At 36.0% G+C, this 19,099-nt stretch overlaps 1 protein-coding gene across 1 annotated transcript in view; it reads left to right on the top strand.

Annotated features, from left to right (window-relative positions):
• Positions 1 to 11,601: 11,601 nt before the first annotated feature.
• Positions 11,602 to 19,099, top strand: part of IntS1 (integrator complex subunit 1) — a 41,582-nt gene continuing 34,084 nt past the window's right edge. The window contains exons 1-3 of the mRNA XM_089641185.1: positions 11,602 to 11,873; positions 11,954 to 12,129; positions 16,182 to 16,451. Coding sequence (XP_089497311.1) covers positions 11,723 to 11,873; positions 11,954 to 12,129; positions 16,182 to 16,451 — 597 coding nt within the window. The 5' untranslated portion in view covers positions 11,602 to 11,722. The remainder of the gene's footprint in view (positions 11,874 to 11,953; positions 12,130 to 16,181; positions 16,452 to 19,099) is intronic.

Genomic DNA, 19,099 nt, shown 5'->3' with positions numbered 1-19,099 from the left:
GCATGAAAACACTCTACATTTCACTAGTTAGAAGCCAAGTGGAATATAATTCACCTATTTGGTCTCCTTTCTATAAAGTACACTCTAACAAATTAGAACGGGTTCAACACAAATTTCTTAGGTACTTAAATTTCAAGCTTAAAATTCCAATAGAAAACATTAATTATGTAAATTTGATGAATGGACTTAATTTAATTACGCTGTCTGACAGAAGAACCATTTCAGACCTAATTTTATTATACAGAGTCATGAACAACCTTATTGACAGCCCTGCCATCGTTGCTGCTATTAAACTCTATGTACCGACAAGAAATACTAGACAAAATACAACATTCTTTTGCGACACATATAAAACCAACTATCAGTCAAACTCACTTACCAATAGGATGCATGATTTGGGCAACAAGTTTGGTGGTATTATAGATATATTCCATGATTCCCTTTATAATCTTAAATTCAAATTAAACCAACACTTTGTGGAATCATACAAATTATTGTAATAGATTTAACGATTAGATATGTTATTGTAATGTTTTATATTATATTTTGTTCTTTGTTATTGTTAAATATTATGTTGTTTAAAATGTTTCTTTACGCCATATTCTTCAAAAACTACTTGTATATTTTTTTAAAATTCTTCACTTTTATAACTCTTAGTATAAATTCTAACTCGATAACTTATGTAAAACTTATTTATAATCTATGTAAAAGCCCCTATGGGCGTATAACAACAACAATAAACAATAAACAATTATATTTTGTTTTCTGGCCAAAAAAAAAGTGTAGTGTGTTGTGCCTTGAGGTTTCTTCTCCCTTCTGATCTTCCAGGAGTCACTTTTCGCTGCTGATTTCCAGATATTTATAAACTTTTTTACTTCTGTCATTTTTCATACTATTATTGTAGTTGTTTACTGTTGTGAATAATGGAGGAAGATTTCCCTCCTGTACCCCCTACAAAGCCCCCAGATCCCTCTCCGGACCCCCCAGACGGGGAAAATGTAGAAATTTCTGACAGTGATTCTGTCATTTTGACTTCTACCAAAAAAAGGAAATTTACTCCTTCTTCCCCAATAAAACTTGACTCGCCTTCGACTTCACAGTCCCCACCAGCACTTTCTCAACTTCCTCCAACAAACTTTTATTCTCCTCATTCCCGTGGCCCATTCATAGTATACGCCCAAAAAACTGAGCAAGGAAAAACCATCCACCCTCTTGAATTTGGCAAATTCCTATCAAATAGCAAGAATCTTTCAATCAAGCCTGGAGGTGTAAAAGCCGAGGGTCGCTTCCGAATCTCCGTCGAATTCCTCTCAGGGTCAGCTGCCAACAGTTTCATCAAAAATATCTTCATTTCATCTAATTCAAAGTTTAAGGCATATATCCCTACTTTCAATGTCACTCGCATGGGCCTGGTCAGAGATATCTCGACCGATCTGTCCATCGAAGAAATTCTGTCTTCACTTTCAACCCCCCAACACATTGGCAATCCCATAAAAGCCAGGAGGCTAAATTACAAGGACTCCTCTGAGGGTATAATTTCTTGGAAGCCCTCCCAATCTGTCGTTATCACCTTTGAAGGTCAATCTCTTCCCTCCCATATATATTTATTCTTCAACTCATTACCAGTTGAAATGTATACTTATCCCACCACTCAATGTTTCAATTGCTGCCGTTTTGGTCATACCAAAGCTGCATGCAGATCTCAACCCAGATGTTTTAAATGTGGAGAAAACCACGCAGCTGACCAATGTCCTTCTTCCTCCTCACCTAAATGTTTTAACTGCTCAGGCTCACATACAGCTATCAACACATCTTGCCCAGAACAATCTCGCCAAAAAAATATTAAAATTTCTATGGCCTCTCAGAACTTGTCTTTTCTGCAGGCTTCTAAACTATTCCCGCCTGTCAAAAAATCATTTGCTGAGGCTTTATCCAGCAACTCCTCATCCAACCCTCTTCCCTCCACTACAACAACTTCTTCTCGTTCAACTAAATTCACATACAAAAACGCTATCTCTAAACCGGCTCCTGGATACGATCAGCAACAACACAACTCACTGCTCTTAAATCCCAATGGTTCACCTCTTTCAAATGCCACAAATGGGTGTGCAAATAATTATAATCCGTCCTCAATGAACTCTCTTAAACTTTCTGAAAAACTCTCCCAAGACAATTCTTCATTTATCCAAACTCTTATTATGCTTCTAATTGAGCTTATTTCTTCTCAAACTAATCTACCGTCCAACGCTGCTACTATTATTTCCACATTAAAATCATTTATTCAAAATGACTCTTCAGGATGTCAGAATACTTCAGTGGAATAGCCGAAGTGCTATTTCTAACAAATCTGATCTCCTTAACCTATTAAATTCCAACATTATTTCTTTGGCTGCTATCTCGGAGACTTGGTTTACTCCATCCACCCACTTTAATGTGGGAGGGTATTCCTGTCTCCGCGACGACCGCCCGGAAGGTTCGGGCGGCGGTGCTGCCCTTTTTATTAAAAAATCCATATCATTTTCCCCAATAAATAATATCAAACCCCCCAATGCTGACTTCCAAATGGTTGCAGCTAAAATAAAGGACACATCCTTTATTTCAGTCTATCTTCCCCCAACAGCCCACTTCAATAAACAAACTTGGTTGCAAATTGTAAGTCAACTAAGCCCTCCTTTCTTTATATTAGGCGATTTTAATGCCCATTCCCCCGTCTGGGGTTCTGCTTTCTCCGACCGAGATGGTCGAAGTGTGATGGATTTCCTAGATCAATCCAACCTTTTCCTTTTGAATGACGGATCTCCTACTAGGATCTCACGCCCCAGCACAAACCCCAGTGCAGTGGATCTATCGATATGTTCTACTAGTCTGGCTTCTCTCTCCTCGTGGGTGGTGTCCCCCGACCCTTGCTCCAGTGATCATTTCCCGATCACCATTACTTATCAAACTTCTTTCCAATCAGACAAGTCTCATATTTCGACAAAAATTAAAACGAAACACACCAAATGGGATGAATTTAACTCTCATATGGACAAGTTCCTATTAAATTCACCCGCCACCGTTATATTTTCCGTCAAAGATGATTATAATAACTTCAAATCAATGCTCATAACTGCAATAAATAAATCAAATCCTCCCCCTAAAACTAAATCTCTCAAAAAACTCCCTCCAACTCCCTGGTGGGATGAGGAATGTTCCAAAGTAGTAAGAATTCGGAAAGCTAAATCTCTTTCCTATCGTTACAATATGACTATGGAGAACTATCTTATATACAAAAATGCTGAATCCAATGCCAAAAGGGTATTGAGGTCAAAAAAAAGATCCGGGTGGTACAACTTCTGCAGTTCAGTATCTCCGAACACTCCAATTTCGGAAGTTTGGTCTATGATCCGAAGATTTAGATCCTCATCCAGTTCACCATCTCCTCGAGCGTCTCATTCTAAATGGATCGATGAATTTTTGGACAAAATTGCCCCCCCTTCTGTACCTAACTTAGATGAAATAACGCCCATCTATAATACTCCTATGTCTAATCATTGGCTAGACTCTCCATTCACCTTAATTGAGCTAAAAAATTGTTTATCAACAGTCAAGGACTCATCTCCAGGCAGAGATGGTATACCTTACAGCATAATCAAAAATAGTAATGATAATGTTCTAAACCACTTCTTAAGCATCTTAAATAAAATCTTCCAGACTGGTATAATGCCTGATGACTGGAGTTGTCAAATAATCATCCCTATTTTAAAAACAAACAAATCACCAAATTCTGGATCCAACTACAGGCCAATCGCTCTTTCATCCACCTTCAGTAAACTTTATGAAAAATTAATTAAAAACCGATTAGAATTTTTCGTCGAGAGTAAACAGCTTCTCTCTCCATCTCAATTTGGATTTAGGAAAAAAAATCCACTCAAGATAACCTTGCCATCATCAGTACTGATATTAATTTATCAATTTCTAAACAGGAAGTTTGTCTTGCCGTCTTTATAGATATAGAAGGCGCCTTTGACAATGTTTCCATCCCAATCTTGAAAAAAAAACTTCTAGGCCTTGGCCTTCCCCCCATGTTTGTCCAATCTATTATTAATCTATTTCTAGATAGAAAAATTTTCATTGAACTTCCAGATATTTTTCCTCAAAGTAGGTCTATTTGGAAGGGTTTACCACAAGGCGATGTATTGTCCCCCTTACTGTATAATATATACACATATGATATGCATGTCACTATTCCCCCACAAGTAAAAGTTATTGAGTTCGCAGATGACATAGCTTTCTTCTTATCATCCAAAATCATCCCTCTCGCCGTCAAATATCTTAACGAAGCCATGAATGCCCTTTGCACATGGCTCACGTTAAATGGTCTTGAACTTTCAATCCAAAAGACTCAGTGTGTCACCTTCTCAAACCGCCATAAAAACCCCCCCGTTCAAATTTTATTTAAAAATTCTCCAATCCCCAACGCTTCTGAAGTAAAATTTTTGGGAGTAACATTTGATAGGAAACTTAAATGGTCGTCCCATATTAATAATTTAGTTACTAAATGCGAAAAAAATTTAAATATCATCAGATCATTATCTGGAGTTTGGTGGGGTGCTCACCCTACTTGCATTAAGTTGCTTTACAACGCACTTATTCGAAGCCATCTTGACTATGCCTGCCCACTTTTTAGTACTGCCTCAAAAAATGTACTTGATAAATTAGACAAAATTCAATCTAAATCTTTGCGAATTATAACTGGAGCGATGCAATCGTCACCCATCAATTCCCTTCAGGTAGAATGTTCTGATCCTTCTCTTTATTTAAGGCGTCAACTATTTGCTGACAAATTTGTTCTGAAATGTTTAAATTCTAAATGTCATCAGGTTATCCCCAGCGTCTCGTTGTTCATTGACTCAACCCATTCATCTACAATCAGAGCTTCAACTAAACCTCTTCCTGACATCTGTAAAAATTTTAAGTCTCTCTCAGAGCTTCACATCATCCAAAATGATCTACTTCCCTTATACAAATTAAAATATAGTCACGTCACCCTATCCCCAACAATAATAGAAGGGATCGGAATCTTTAAAAGTCATTCCAATCTCCCGGCCCGAACTGTCAATAATATGTTCAATGACATTATTTCATCTAAATGGCCCAACTTTTCTCTTCTATTTACTGATGGATCCAAATCTCCCGATTCTCCTAACTGTGGTATAGGTATTAACGTTTACCACAATAATTCTAATGACAGAATATTTCATTCAATTTCAAATCAATTTTCAATATTTTCAGCCGAGTGTATTGCAATAATAGAATCTCTCAAATATATAATCAAAAATAATTTTGAACATTCCCTCGTTCTCTCTGACTCCCTCAGTTCCCTCCAAAAACTTAAATCCAGTCCTCTTCTTCATCCTGATGATCACTTTGTATGCCTTATTCGAGAGATGATAGCCTCCATTCAAAGCTCTGGTAAAACTGTAACTCTGATTTGGATTCGACATGTTGGTATCATGGGTAATGATATTGCGGATGCCTTGGCAAAACAAGGAGCGTCCAACCCTGTTGTTACCCTCGTAAACCACATTCCCCTATCTGACATTTTTTCCATCATCAAAGATAGATCCCGCAATGTTTGGTCGGAGTATTGGCACATTGCTAGTCAATCCAAGGGAGCCTGCTATGCCTCAATACAAAGGACTATTCCATCAAAACCGTGGTTTCAGCAATTCCCTCATTTTTCCAAAAAAGAAATTTCTTCACTCATTCGAATGAGAATCGGACATTGTTCCGTTCCTTCCCATCTTTTTAAAATTCACGCCGTTGACTCTCCAGATTGTACATTCTGTGGTCTAGAAGTGGGAACTTTAGATCACATATTTTTTGGTTGTCCCTCTCTAAACAAATATCCTCTCTTCTATCAAGCCTTATCTAAAATTGCCTCCCCTCCATTCAACATCTCATCTCTTCTAAGTCTGAACTCGACTCCAATTTTCATTATAATTTTGAAATTTGCCCATTTAAATAAAATTAATATTTAAATTCACCTTTCATTTCTCAATAATTTTAAATGATGGCCAAGAACACCCTTGAAGGGTGAAAGCCAGAAATAATAAGAAAAAAAAAAAAAAAGAGGTTTACATTTAAATTATTTTATAGTTTATGTACTTCTATATTTGAATATATCGCTTGCTGTTTTTTCTTTCTAACAAAGTTTAGTTCATATGTCTAACTATGACGGTAAAACGGCAAAACCGAACAAATTAGCCGGAGGATAATAAACAAATCAGATTATTTTATTAAATACTATTATGTTTTATCGCCGGCTTTTAGCTTTAGTGGTATCATTCTGGATTTTAGTATAAGTGACGTAACTTGTGAGCTTAAATTTTAATCTTAAATATAATATTATGGAAACGGTTTTTTTATTATTTATTCAAAGAAGCGGTGAACCTTTGAGGTCTGGTTTATTGTACCGTTTTTAGTAAAGAAAAATAAATATTCATAAGTTACAAAAATCTGACAATGTTTTAGATCATACTACTAACATCATTATAAGCTGTGGATCATCCTCTATTAACCGATCAATGTAATACATATGTTTATTTGCTAAGGGCTTCCTTGGGGATGCTGTGTGAAGGGTTTTTATAAGGAGAGGAAGGATTGAACATTGGTCTTGAAGAGACCGAAAAATCGTTCCAAAGCCTAGATGCTGAACACAAAAGCGACCCATTCTCATGGGTGTCAAATGTCTACAAATGTCAACCATGTACAAATGTCAACCATATATTTATATGCACCGGAACATGGAGAAGAATAAGTAATGCTAATTTATTAATTATTATTGGTAATCCGGTTAAAAACAGAATTGCAGGCCATTAACAAATGAATTATCAGGTTACCTGAAACTTTTAGTAAAGTACGAATATATTATCACGATTTCGGAACACGTATTTTTAAGTATTTCGTCATTATATATTATCAAGGCAAATGCAGGTGCATGAACACGTTTTCCGAAATATTAGGAATTTACCAAAAATTTATGAGGAAACGGTCTGCAATTACATTTGAAGAGATTCTTAATAAATTGGCAATAATCATTTGTCTCTGTTTGCCGAAGGGATCAACGACGCTAGTTATTCGGAGCATCTTCCATTGGAATACCAGTAGAACAAGGACAGCATTCCCACCTGAAGCCTGTGCTCTAAATATTGCAATCCATCTGGGAATCTATCAAGCGGACAGAATCAAGGGTTATGATATTTCGACGCACTTACGATTTGAGTCGGAAGTTAGTATATATACTAATTAAAATAGCACTTAATAATGGCATTATTGTAACAGACCGTCAAATCGATATCGGAAAAAATATCCGATCATGTATATGTTTGTAAACATAATAATAGTCGGTCAGTCAAGGGCACGTAGACAAAAAATGTAGGTTATTCACACATCGTTTTAGAGGGCAAACGATATATTGGTAATTACTTCTTATGAATTTCTTAAATACCCAGTTACTATTAGACAAAACCGCCGCAGGGAGCCATTTGTTCTGGCGCCAAGGAGTGTTTTTTCATTACCAATTACAACCACTCAGATTGTTTTGATATAGGTATCAAGTTTCTAATTAGTTACTTACTCATACAACTGGCAGAGGAAGAACAAAAGCACACTGAATGCTGTAGAAATGAGATCTCTGAGGCGTATATGTCGTAAAATAATATTTGTCTAAACTCTAACATTAACACTTTATCGGACTCACTGCCCAAATTCAAACGTGGTTTTATGTCAATAATGTAAAATATTCAATGCGCATACATATATACACACACACATTCACATTCACACATACATACATACACATATACATACACACACATACAAACACAACACTCACACACTTATACACTACACAAGTCAATTAAGGAATATACGTACCACATTCAACCCATGTACTGTTTGTTTCTATAATATCAAATAAGGAAATAAATAAAAACATGTATGATCGTGTTAGAAATGTAGAGATTCACAAAGAATACAGGCTGAAGTAGGCGTAGTTGATGAGTAAAATTAAGAAAGGGACGCTTAGATGGTTTGGGCGTGTAGAGCGAATGAATGAAGTCGCAATAACAGAAGAGTATGTATGAATGTGAATGAGGCAAGGAGTGTGTGCCAAGACCGAGTTGTTTGGCGGTTCGCCCTTTCTGCCTACTCCTAGGAGAGAACAGTTGGAGAGGTCAATGATCTTCCCAAAATGCCTTTCGATGATGATAAATGGTGTACTTACCTATTTTGGTATTAGCTGAGTTTTTATAACTGGATTGTTCTCACGTAAGTGAGATCTTCTTTTAAGACCCTGTATAAATAAATAATTAAAACTATCAGATTTACAAGGATAACAACTTGACCAATGGCAGGTAGGTACTTATTTTTAATGATTATTTTTATTTTCTACTTTCTTAGTAACAAATTTAAAGACCTGACAAGCACGATGTCCTATGAACGTTCTGGCGGGAGAATTATAGCGATTATACATTTCTATTTTATGACCATTCTATAATTCGTTATTGATTGACCTTATAAGAAATAATAATATTCATACATAATAATAACATAACGTAGGTTTACGTTTACTCTCAATAAAAATATTCTGTGTGTAGTTTTCATGTTAGAGTGTAAAATGCATTGATTATTTAATGATAGTAGATGTTTTAATATTTGAATTCACGAAAAAGATACACTTTTTTCATAAAATTGTCGCTTTTAAATTTATTTCTATAAAAAAAAAACATTGACAGTTTGGCCTTGACAACAGAAAAAACCTATTCTGACACTGTATTCGATCAGAAATATATAATATAGACTATATTATTAGAAATAATCGTTTATGATCTAAAGTTTAGATTTAAGTTTAGATTCTAAACGGTCTTAAAACAACTGCGCAGCCGTTTGAAAAGGAAAATGGAGGCTTCTGAACTGCCGGGAGTGAAATTTGGATGGGTAGAGTCCAAAAATAATAAAATATTTTAATACCTTTGGTAGAGTCACACTTCCTCGTGTAGAGAAAAAACCTTTTTAACCCTCTAACACGAGGGAGTCGCTCACCTCAACACGATTCCAAATAGTCCAGCCAGCCTACTTCGTAAGTGCCAGAAACGTGAAGGTTTATATTAATGTGACCACACGTTCTGTTTTGAACGGGACCGTTCCATTTTGGGGAACCCTGTCCCGTTATCCCGAAGGAAAGCGTCAGGACGCGGAAATGTCCCGTTTTCACAAATTGGGTCATTCACGGTATCAAATTGAGAGCAAAAGATTACATATTAGATATTAGGTATCGCCATAGAAAACCAATAGTTTTAAAATGTGATCTATACCGATTCGAAAGAGAACTGATGTCGCCAATTAGATAAGCAATAAGACCTTTCGACTCCCAGGCATTCACTGAAATTTGCATCATATTTGTTCAAGAAGAAAAATACTCTACCAATGTGAAGGTCAAACGAAATCTGGTCACCTTTGGGTTTATTTTTCCTTGTATCCCAGGCACCTTTTTCCTTTACAATTCAGGATATGAAAATACAGGTTTGTTCAAATATATATATATATATATATATGATTGTACAACATAATTATTCATTGTAAATGACTCTGATCAAAAGAGATGGTATTGAATAGATTACACTTTATCTCATTATAAATTACTTACTTCATTCTTCCAAGAAACACAATCGAAAGATTCCTTCTATTCTTACATGTGGATTGCGCACAGCACATTCCATGAATCCCATGAGTTCATAGACTAAATCAATGCATGAGTTATTGACACAAACTATTTTAACATTTTATTCATAATTATTGATTTTTTAAGTTACCTAAAACCGCACATTCCGAAGCGCTTCCAACTGGCTACAACGTCATTATGACAAAAAACGCCACTGGCTGGTAAGACGGCTGTTACCAACGTTATTCGGAATGACGTCAACGCCGCCGAATTCACAAATAAAAACGAACACGTCGTTTTGGCTGCAATTCGAAAACGGCACATTTTAAATCGATATTGAACATTTATTCGTCAACATAAAAATTAAATAAAAACGCCGTAACTATCGTAACTCTTTCAAAATAAAACAGTTAAAATACCCTATTCATGAGTGTTTAAGTATTCCGCGAGTGAACCTAACCAAACCCAACATATTATGGCATTTGGATAAATAATAAAATAAATACCCCATGAAATACCATGTGGGCGCGTTTCCTATTCCAAAAATCAGGGTATTATCCGTTAACATTTAGTTAGTTTCGCTCCTGTCTATGAAAATATAAGAATTTTGAATTTGCTACTGAATAGCAATGTAACTTAGACCGAAAACTCACAAAATAATGTTACAAGGAAAATTGCAAAATAACTTTATGATTTGATGCTATCTGACATTGATTGAAATTGCACACCTCTCGCAATTATTATCACTTCGTATTATCAAGATTTAATCCAGTAAAGACACTAGCGTTTTCATTTTGTTAATGCGTTAATGCTCTCCGGATATCCGTTAAGATAAGCTTATAAAAAGTCACGCTAAAGAAATTTATCGTGAAAATGATTTAGTTCATACTCATAGAAGATACTGGACAGGAAATTAAAAGAAGATTCACTCTGGCGAAAAGAAAGCCTTACGGTCTCCAAATTAATTTCAAATTAGGTGCTGATATGCAAGACAAATATATGCAATATATGCAAGACAAAATGCCTAATATTGCCTATTGCCTAAAAATATATTGTCTTGGCCGTCAAGAATAGTCGTGCAGGGCAAGGCTGGTTGGCCGTAAATGTTGTCGTGTCCTGTAAAGATTGCCGTAATTTATAAAAAAAATATTCACATTACGCAACAACCCCGTCAAACTTGTTAGACTTGTAGGCATAAACTTGTAAAATCTTGAAAAAAAATCGCGAAATTATTAATCGCTTTCAAAATTAAGACAGTTTTTCTAACTCACCGTAAAGTCGGAGCAGTACGACGGCATGAGCAATACACAATCTGGCAATAGCGCAATCTTGACCGACAATGCGAAAATCTAGACGGAAATACCTTGCTGGCAAGAAATAATTGTCGTAAAAAAGTTGCTCGTTTACCAGAGTATTGTCTCTCAAGAATAATTCCAACTCCCCTTGTTCAGTCTTAACTACGGCTCAATCAACTCACGGCGCCAGCGAAAAATATTTATTTGAAGAAATATTAAGAAAATAACAAAGTAGGAAAGGATATTTTTGAGGAAGAAGGAAAACCCTAAGGTTTTCAAAGCAATACATGGAAATAGTGTATATCAGAGTAGTTATAAGCATTTAAAAATAAATGGATCAAATTCGATAGAATACCATAATCGCATTATCAGGAAAAAAATAATTACTCTCTTTCGTTTTCAAGTAAAATTAAATAGTTATATTAATATTTTAATTAAAATTAATAGTGGAAAAGCAAAACATATAAAATTTTGGAATATCGATTTTTTATCACCATCTCTCTCTCGTTAGCGTTTTGTTGGCAGCATTGTATATTTTCGATGATTGTCTATTTATTTGTCGCCGTGTTTTCATCTCTGGTTTACAGCTGTCACATTTGGTAAGTCTGCCGACTAGTAACGTCCGTGGTGCGGTGTTTTTGTTTGCACCAAATAACTATCCGATAATGCTTTTTTTTACAGAAAATTGATTTTATAGTGTACATGTAAATTAACTGCCACAATGGAGAGAAATAAGGCTCCCTCGGGGAGAGGGGGGAAAAATAAAGCACAATATCCCACAGATTTATTCGCTTTGGGGTCCAAAACAACTGGAGTGTTGAATAGAGATGCCGAAGCGAAGAGGTCTATGCACAACAAACCATCTACAAGTGGTAAATAATCTTTGAATCATAATAAATGACCTTATTGCTTCTCTGAACGACGATTTTAACATATTTTATTTAAATTACAGTGTCTTCTGAAAGGAAAAGGGAAGGAACCACATCAAATGTGGTCCCTACGAAAAAGTCTAAAATCGGGTCCTATGCTGGCTCTCCTGGAGAATCGACCACAGTGGTGGACATAGACCCTCTGGAACTTGTTCCCTCCGCGTTAGCCGCTTTTGATAACCACAACACGGATAAATTGGTACCACAGTTACTCTTATTTTTTTTTAAATTCACACTATTTTTCTCCGGAGTATTAGAGAAAGAGAGACAGTTAAAAGCCTCACACCTTGCTTTGTGTGCACTAATTCTTTTTTTAAACTACAGCATTCTAACAACTATATATTGTTCCTAATTTTGACACAACCAGCCTCAAGTATATCTTCCGAGTCAGCATCTCTATCGATGCATTTGTGTCATAATTCCTCTGTTAATATTTTAGGTAAAATTTCCGTACGCTTAATTCTCAACACACTTCTGGCAGGAAGGGTAGTTCTACCTTTTACGCCAGTCCTACTTGAATGGCGGGAAAGGTGTTGCTAATCAATAAATATTGTATAAAAATCTCTTTGTACTTAGGGACCCAGCTGTATGTAATGTATATGTATTAAAATATGTGATACAAGTCTTTATCATGTTCCGATATATTGTGTGGAAGAATATTTAATTAAATGCCAACTGGGTTAAACCCGTAGAATGGATAATAAATCCTATTATAACGTCTTCACGTCTCATGTAGAAGTTGAACGAATTACGAAAGGACCCTAGTATTGAAAGGACGGTACAGCATAGATATTTATAACCATTTAATGGAACAAATTATCTCTTTGGCCACAGTGTATGTAAGCCAGTAAAAAGTAAATATAACGAGCTTCTCGTATCATGGTAGATATTATAACATTCTCATGTATAGTGTTAGATTTTATAACGATCCCTCGTCTCATGGTGGATATTGTAACATTCTCATGTATCATGAAAATAACATATCAACGTTCAATAATAAAAAAGTACCATTTCAATACCGGAAAAAAATACATACACAATGTCAAAAACAATCAAGTAGTGGCTATTGGTATTATCAAAAAGGACGATGGCATAACCTTTGGTTGGGTTTATGCGTTTAGTTGGCAATAATACAAGACATATGCCTAAGGATGTCTTACAAGACACACAGTTATAGCAGAAGAGACCTATTGGTTTTACTAACTCTTTGCTTACAAAAAGGTTTGTAGTGGTTTATTTAAGACCTGATAGGGTTTTACCTACTTAAAATGACCAAACAAAAACTGGGGAACACATTTGGTGTTGCCAAAATTGCCACGAACACGAATGTTGTGAGCTTTATGATACAAATTTAATACAAAAGGCACCTAGAGACACAGGATGACTTAATATGAGTGGCCTGGCTCGGTGTATTTTGTAACATTGATGCCAATGGATGGGTGATGAAAAGATTAATTGTATAAATTAATGATGGATCTAACGATTGTGACATTAATTGGTAATTAACAAATACAATAATCTAGTCATCTACGCACACGCACTGGACACAATGTATGTAGCTGACCCCTCAAGTGTCAAGTGGGGTCGGGATTTACGGGACCTCTCCAATCGAGGATATCTACCTAGAAAACAGATAAGCCATATTTTATTTAAAGTTTTTGTTTTTATTTTCTGTTTTTGTTTATATATTTTGTTACAGATGACAAACATACACTTCACTTTGACTTTGGTTCAAGATTTTGCTTATGATAGCCTGCGATAAGCGAGCCCTAAAGGTCTGAGACAGAGGTGTGAAATTGAAAGAATTGTAATTATTTTTTTTGCTGGATTTTATTTAGGTATTGGAGCCAGGAAAGAGTCTAAAAGGGTCGAGAGGATACACTAAGTGGCATGAATGGCTAGGAAGTGACTAGAGAGACTAAAATAGACTAGGATGAGGTGATTTTGCACAGCTGTGCTGCCAAGGTCTGTTATCTATGTGAGGATATTGTGTCAGCGCTCTTTATTAGCAGCAGACACATGTCAGCGCTATGTTAGCAGCAGACACATACCTGAACGGATGACGAACCTCGTGCTGGCACTGTTGGTGGACGCGGTGGTCTCTCTCGCTGCAGCAGCTGGTACAGTTCCTTCGCCACCTAGGATTCTTGCAGCAGAGTCTCCATCTTCTATCTTCGTCGAGCGTCACAGCGGTGCTGCCAAGGTCTGGTATCTATGTGAGGATATTGTGTCAGCGCTCTTTATTGGCAGCAGACACATGTCAGCGCTATATTAGCAGCGGACACATACCTGAACGGATGACGAACCTCGTGCTGGCACAGTTGGTGGACGGGGTAGTCCCTCTCGCTGCAGCGGCTGGTACAGTTCCTTCGCTACCTAGGATTCTTGCAGCAGAGTCTCCATCTTCTGTCTTCGTCGAACGTCACAGCGGTGCTGCCAAGGTTTGTTATCTATGTGAAGATGTTGTGTCAGCGCTCTTTATTGGCAGCAGACACATGTCAGCGCTATATTGGCCGCAGACACATACCTGAACGGATGACGAAACTTGTGTTGGCACAGTTGGTCTAAATAACAAATGTAGATCCTAGGAAACAAATTGTACAGCGCCCTTGAGGTGATTTTTCACAAAAACGGCGCTCTACAAATTATCCAATTATTATTATTATTATTATTAAGCTGGCTCCAGACGCTCAGGCAAACCCATCCGGCGTACCTGCGCAAGTCACCTGTACGCTCGGGCAAACCCATCCGGCATACTTGCGCAGGTCACCTGTACGCTCGGGCAAACTTTTCCCGCGTACCTGCGCAGGTCACCTATACACTAGGGCAAACCCATCCGGCATACCTGCGCAGGTCACCTGTACACTCAGGCAAACCTATCCGGTGTACCTGCGCAAGTCACCCGTACAAATTGGCGTTTAAAAATTGTAATAAATTAATATACCTCTTCAAACTTTGAATTCTTTTCTGAATTTGCTTCTTAGATTGTTATTTAAATAATGCTTGTTTTGTTTGAGTTCGGTTCAACTTCTTTTTATTTATGGATCAGCTTGCAGTAAGCTGCTTCACATTTATCTCTGTTGTAATAAAATAAGTACCTACATTTTTTACACATAAAACATCACTAAATGGCCAAATACTGACTTTAACTTAAGTTTATGAAATCTTATTACAAAGTAACCTTTCCAGACAATACTCTTATAGTTGGGGTGCGGTGAGTACTATGGAAAAGATTTCATAAAAACATGTACATATTTTCAAAGATAACGGCGGTTTATTTATTTAACGCCCAGAAGGCTTTTACATGTAGGTGGTACAATTTTACATGTAGGTATAATATGAAAGAAATAATAAAAATAAAATTACATTCAAAAATAATATATGCAAGAAAAAAAAAAAATAAATAACAAGAACATAAATTAAAAAATACAGCGATTTGACTGGTTTACAAAAATACAACTTGCATTTAGGAAAAGTGTATTAATAAATTCGCAAAGTTAATATTAAATATATCGACATCACCTAAGTATTGGTTTCCCATAGTGTGAAACCGTTGTATTGGGGAGTTCGCAATGTAATTGCGCTTATGTGTGTTGCAGTGGAATAGTGTATTTTGTCGTGTTGTTATTGTAGGTATTCGTAAGTTTATGAGTTGCAGAAGTTCACAACAGTCGAATTTAGAGTTTAGAATTTTGAATAAAAAAGTTAAGTCGTTTATTTTACGCCTGTCTTCCAATGTGTGTGACCCTTGTTTTTCCCGCATGAAGTACGTTAATATGTGCAAATTATTAAAATAACCCTTGATTTCAACTTAATTACCACAAGAAACAACTATCAATGTTGGGGGGGGGGGGGGGGGTGGAAATGATCAAATTGTTATTTCAATAATTTTTTTAGCGAATTTAGAAATAAGCGGAGATTGGAAATTTACCAACATTTTTTTTGTACAGATCATAGAATTTTCCTCTCAAACATATCAACATTTTTTCTTTTGTATGAATTTTTTTTTATTTATTTATTTAATATCAACGGTATAAATATACCATAAACAATGATAACATGTCACAGTTAAAATCGTAGAAGTATTTTAAAAAAAAATACAAATATATGTGGCATTTGATTGTGAAATGACATTAGAGAGTAAGTAAGTAAGTAAACAAGAGATACAAGTACATAAGTTTCTATAGTGCAAATAAGGTAGAATTAGATTAAATTAATATTAAATTAATATTTGCATTTGTGTTGTTTCAGAATGGTCTCCTATCCGGCGCGATTCGCCTGCTGAAGACACAACGCTGGAAGCCGGACCCCGTGCTGTCCCACGGCCTGTTGTACCTGGCCAAGCTGCGGCCGGCCATGTTCGGCAGCGAGGCGGCTACGCAGGCGTTGTGTGGGCTACTCAAGCGCGAGCAGGGCACGGCCTTCAAGAGCAAGGGCAACCCTCTGGTGTTCGTGTTGGCCTGCAGCCTGCTGTACGCTGGCCACAAGGACAGCAAGAACTGGCCCGATGCGTTCATAAAGGTTAGTCACTCCTTTACTGTTGGTTGGGTGTGTTTCACACTCATGAATGTAAATCTTAATAGGGTTATGTCTCTTAACACACTTCGAGCGGGAAAGGTAGTTCTACCCGTTCAGTCGATTACTGCTTAAGACCGGGAAGGGTAGTTCTACCTTTTGCGCAGGCCTCATTTCAATGGCAGAAAAGACGGAATTATTCAATGTTTTACATGAATATTATATACCAATCTCTTTGTAAAGGTCTCAACTATACGTACATCTTCTTGTATAAGTCTTTTTTAAAATTTATTTTCGTGCCTTTCGTTTCGTTTTCCCGTTTTCGTTTTAGTTTCCGCACCCACTCAACTCCTATGTGCAAGCGAGCGAGAAATTTCGGGCGTATTTAAAGAAAGCAGGTATGGGCAAATATCGATACGCGGACTGTAATAAACATATTACAAGATTAATTGAGTTGCATTTCAAATAATATTCGATTTTCGTTTAGTACATACTTTTATAGCTTGGGTATGCTCAGTAACTACGTAGAAATTTTTATTAAAATATTTCAATTATTTTCGAAGATATAGCGATTTAAAACCAATTAAAGAAATTCACTTGGGACCTTTATTTTCGCCCAGACTCAGCATAGCGCCAGCGCAAATAATACCCGGCCGAAATGTGTTAATATTCCTTTCACCCTTTCCAGTAACACTTTGATATTATGTAGGAACATTTTTTTTATACCTACCGTTTTAACCGGACCATCCTCGCCCAACAGTCAATCATTAAGTAATGCAAAACGGTAAAAGAAATCAAACTTCAAAATCAAGTATAACTCGTATATTATTATATAGAGTATGAATGTATATTATCTTCAAAAATAATTATTTTTTTTGTAACTTAAAAGCTTAAGGAGTTAACGAGAAGCTTTTTAAAAATCGGTAGAAATTAACAAGTGCACATTTTCGTACATTTGATGTACATTTCTTGGAGAAAATAATGTAATTTATTTTTTTATTACACTTCCACTCATGTGATCATAGGTAATTTTTTACATTTTAATTTACATTTATAATACTTATATCATACGTATCCAGACATCCAGAATTTTTCAAGAAAATTCATATTTACGTAAAAACTGCAAGAACACTCAAACCCCAAAACCGCTTGATGCCGTGTCGCCGACACAATTGGAAATCTTTACATCATAATTACTCAATCAAATGATGTGCTATATGTGATTAATCAAGATAATTACATAGTGATATAACAGCAGAACCTGAAACACATCTGAAAATAACCATCCACCACCTCACTCGGAGCCACCAATCCACGAAATGACCACCGCTAAGGAACCGACTCAGTATTTACGTAGACCCCCCTCCACTACTCACCGGATGGAATTCCATGATGGCCGCCGTCTTCAACCAATCACAGCACAGCATATTCCAATGAGATTTTAATCAAACAATGATTACAAATTCAAATGTGACTATTTGTGATAACATCGGACACAATTTACGGGAAAATGATTGAAAATATAACCACGGAATAAATATCAACATCAAAAAATGATGATATGCTAACATAATAATATGAAAAATTATACCTAAATATATTTGTTACTCTTTGGGAAATGTTCAAACCAAAGATATTTTACTTCAAACCCAATATAAAAATTTGTATAATTTATTATAAAATAAATAAACGAGACTGGGGGAGATGGTTTTGGTAGATTGAACTGACTTGGTTAAATGTATCATATTAAAATATCACTTTCCTCTCAGAAAACTAAATACGGAGAGGAAAAATACCTAACCAATTTACTCCTCACTAAAGAGGAAAATCTCCTCCGAGAGGGCCCGATTTAAATTTTTTCTATAAATAGAGAATCGAATTCCCTCCATAGTCAGTTCAACAACTACCTCTGAAAGAGAATCCTCTCTCCTGAAGAACTATCTCCAAGTCTCCATGAAATATTTTCAAGTGTTTTATTCAGTATTAAATTCAGTTTTTGCAAGTAATAAATTCTTTTCGTCAGCTCAGATTTGGAAATAAATTCCTTTCTGAACGTGCCTTTAAACTTCACTACAAACCTCCACTACATTCACCAAGACTGAAATGCTGACAAGTGTTGACAAGTGTGCTGACAAGTGTACCCAGCTTCCTTCGTATAAACAGTTATTGTACGGACGGTAAATTGTCTCGTACAATACTTAATAAATCAAATATAATTTTTTAATTTTTCTTTGAATTCGCTTAATTTGTACTTTTTGAAATATGTACTTCTGTTTGAATTTTGATTGAATGAATGAATAAAATTGAAAGTGGAAATTAGACCACTTCCCGAACGAGCTTAAACTCGGCAGATAGACTCATTGTCGATGACAATTCATTCTATCAACTTTTGGTGGCACTCATGCAGACACACAAGCATTTCCTGTTCACACGTGAAGGTTCAATCCTCGGGCAATGTATTTTTCTTTTCTTTGAATAGGATACTAGTCGGCCCAAGAGATGGCAAAACCATCTCGATTTTTTATAGGTTGGTGTTTTAAACTTCACAATTTTTTATTTTTGTTTATGACTCTAATATAACTTCTATCAATCTGGAACTAGGTACAAGGGCATACATTTGATGAAAATAGAGTTTTTTTAATATTGCATTTACG

This window comes from Hesperophylax consimilis, chromosome 16, assembly GCF_061612785.1.
Source record: "Hesperophylax consimilis isolate HC1 chromosome 16, BYU_Hcon_1.0, whole genome shotgun sequence".
NCBI classification, from domain to species: domain Eukaryota; kingdom Metazoa; phylum Arthropoda; class Insecta; order Trichoptera; family Limnephilidae; genus Hesperophylax; species Hesperophylax consimilis.
The sequence above is the reverse complement of the archived record's forward strand: the minus strand, read 5'-3'. Positions and strand labels throughout refer to the sequence as shown.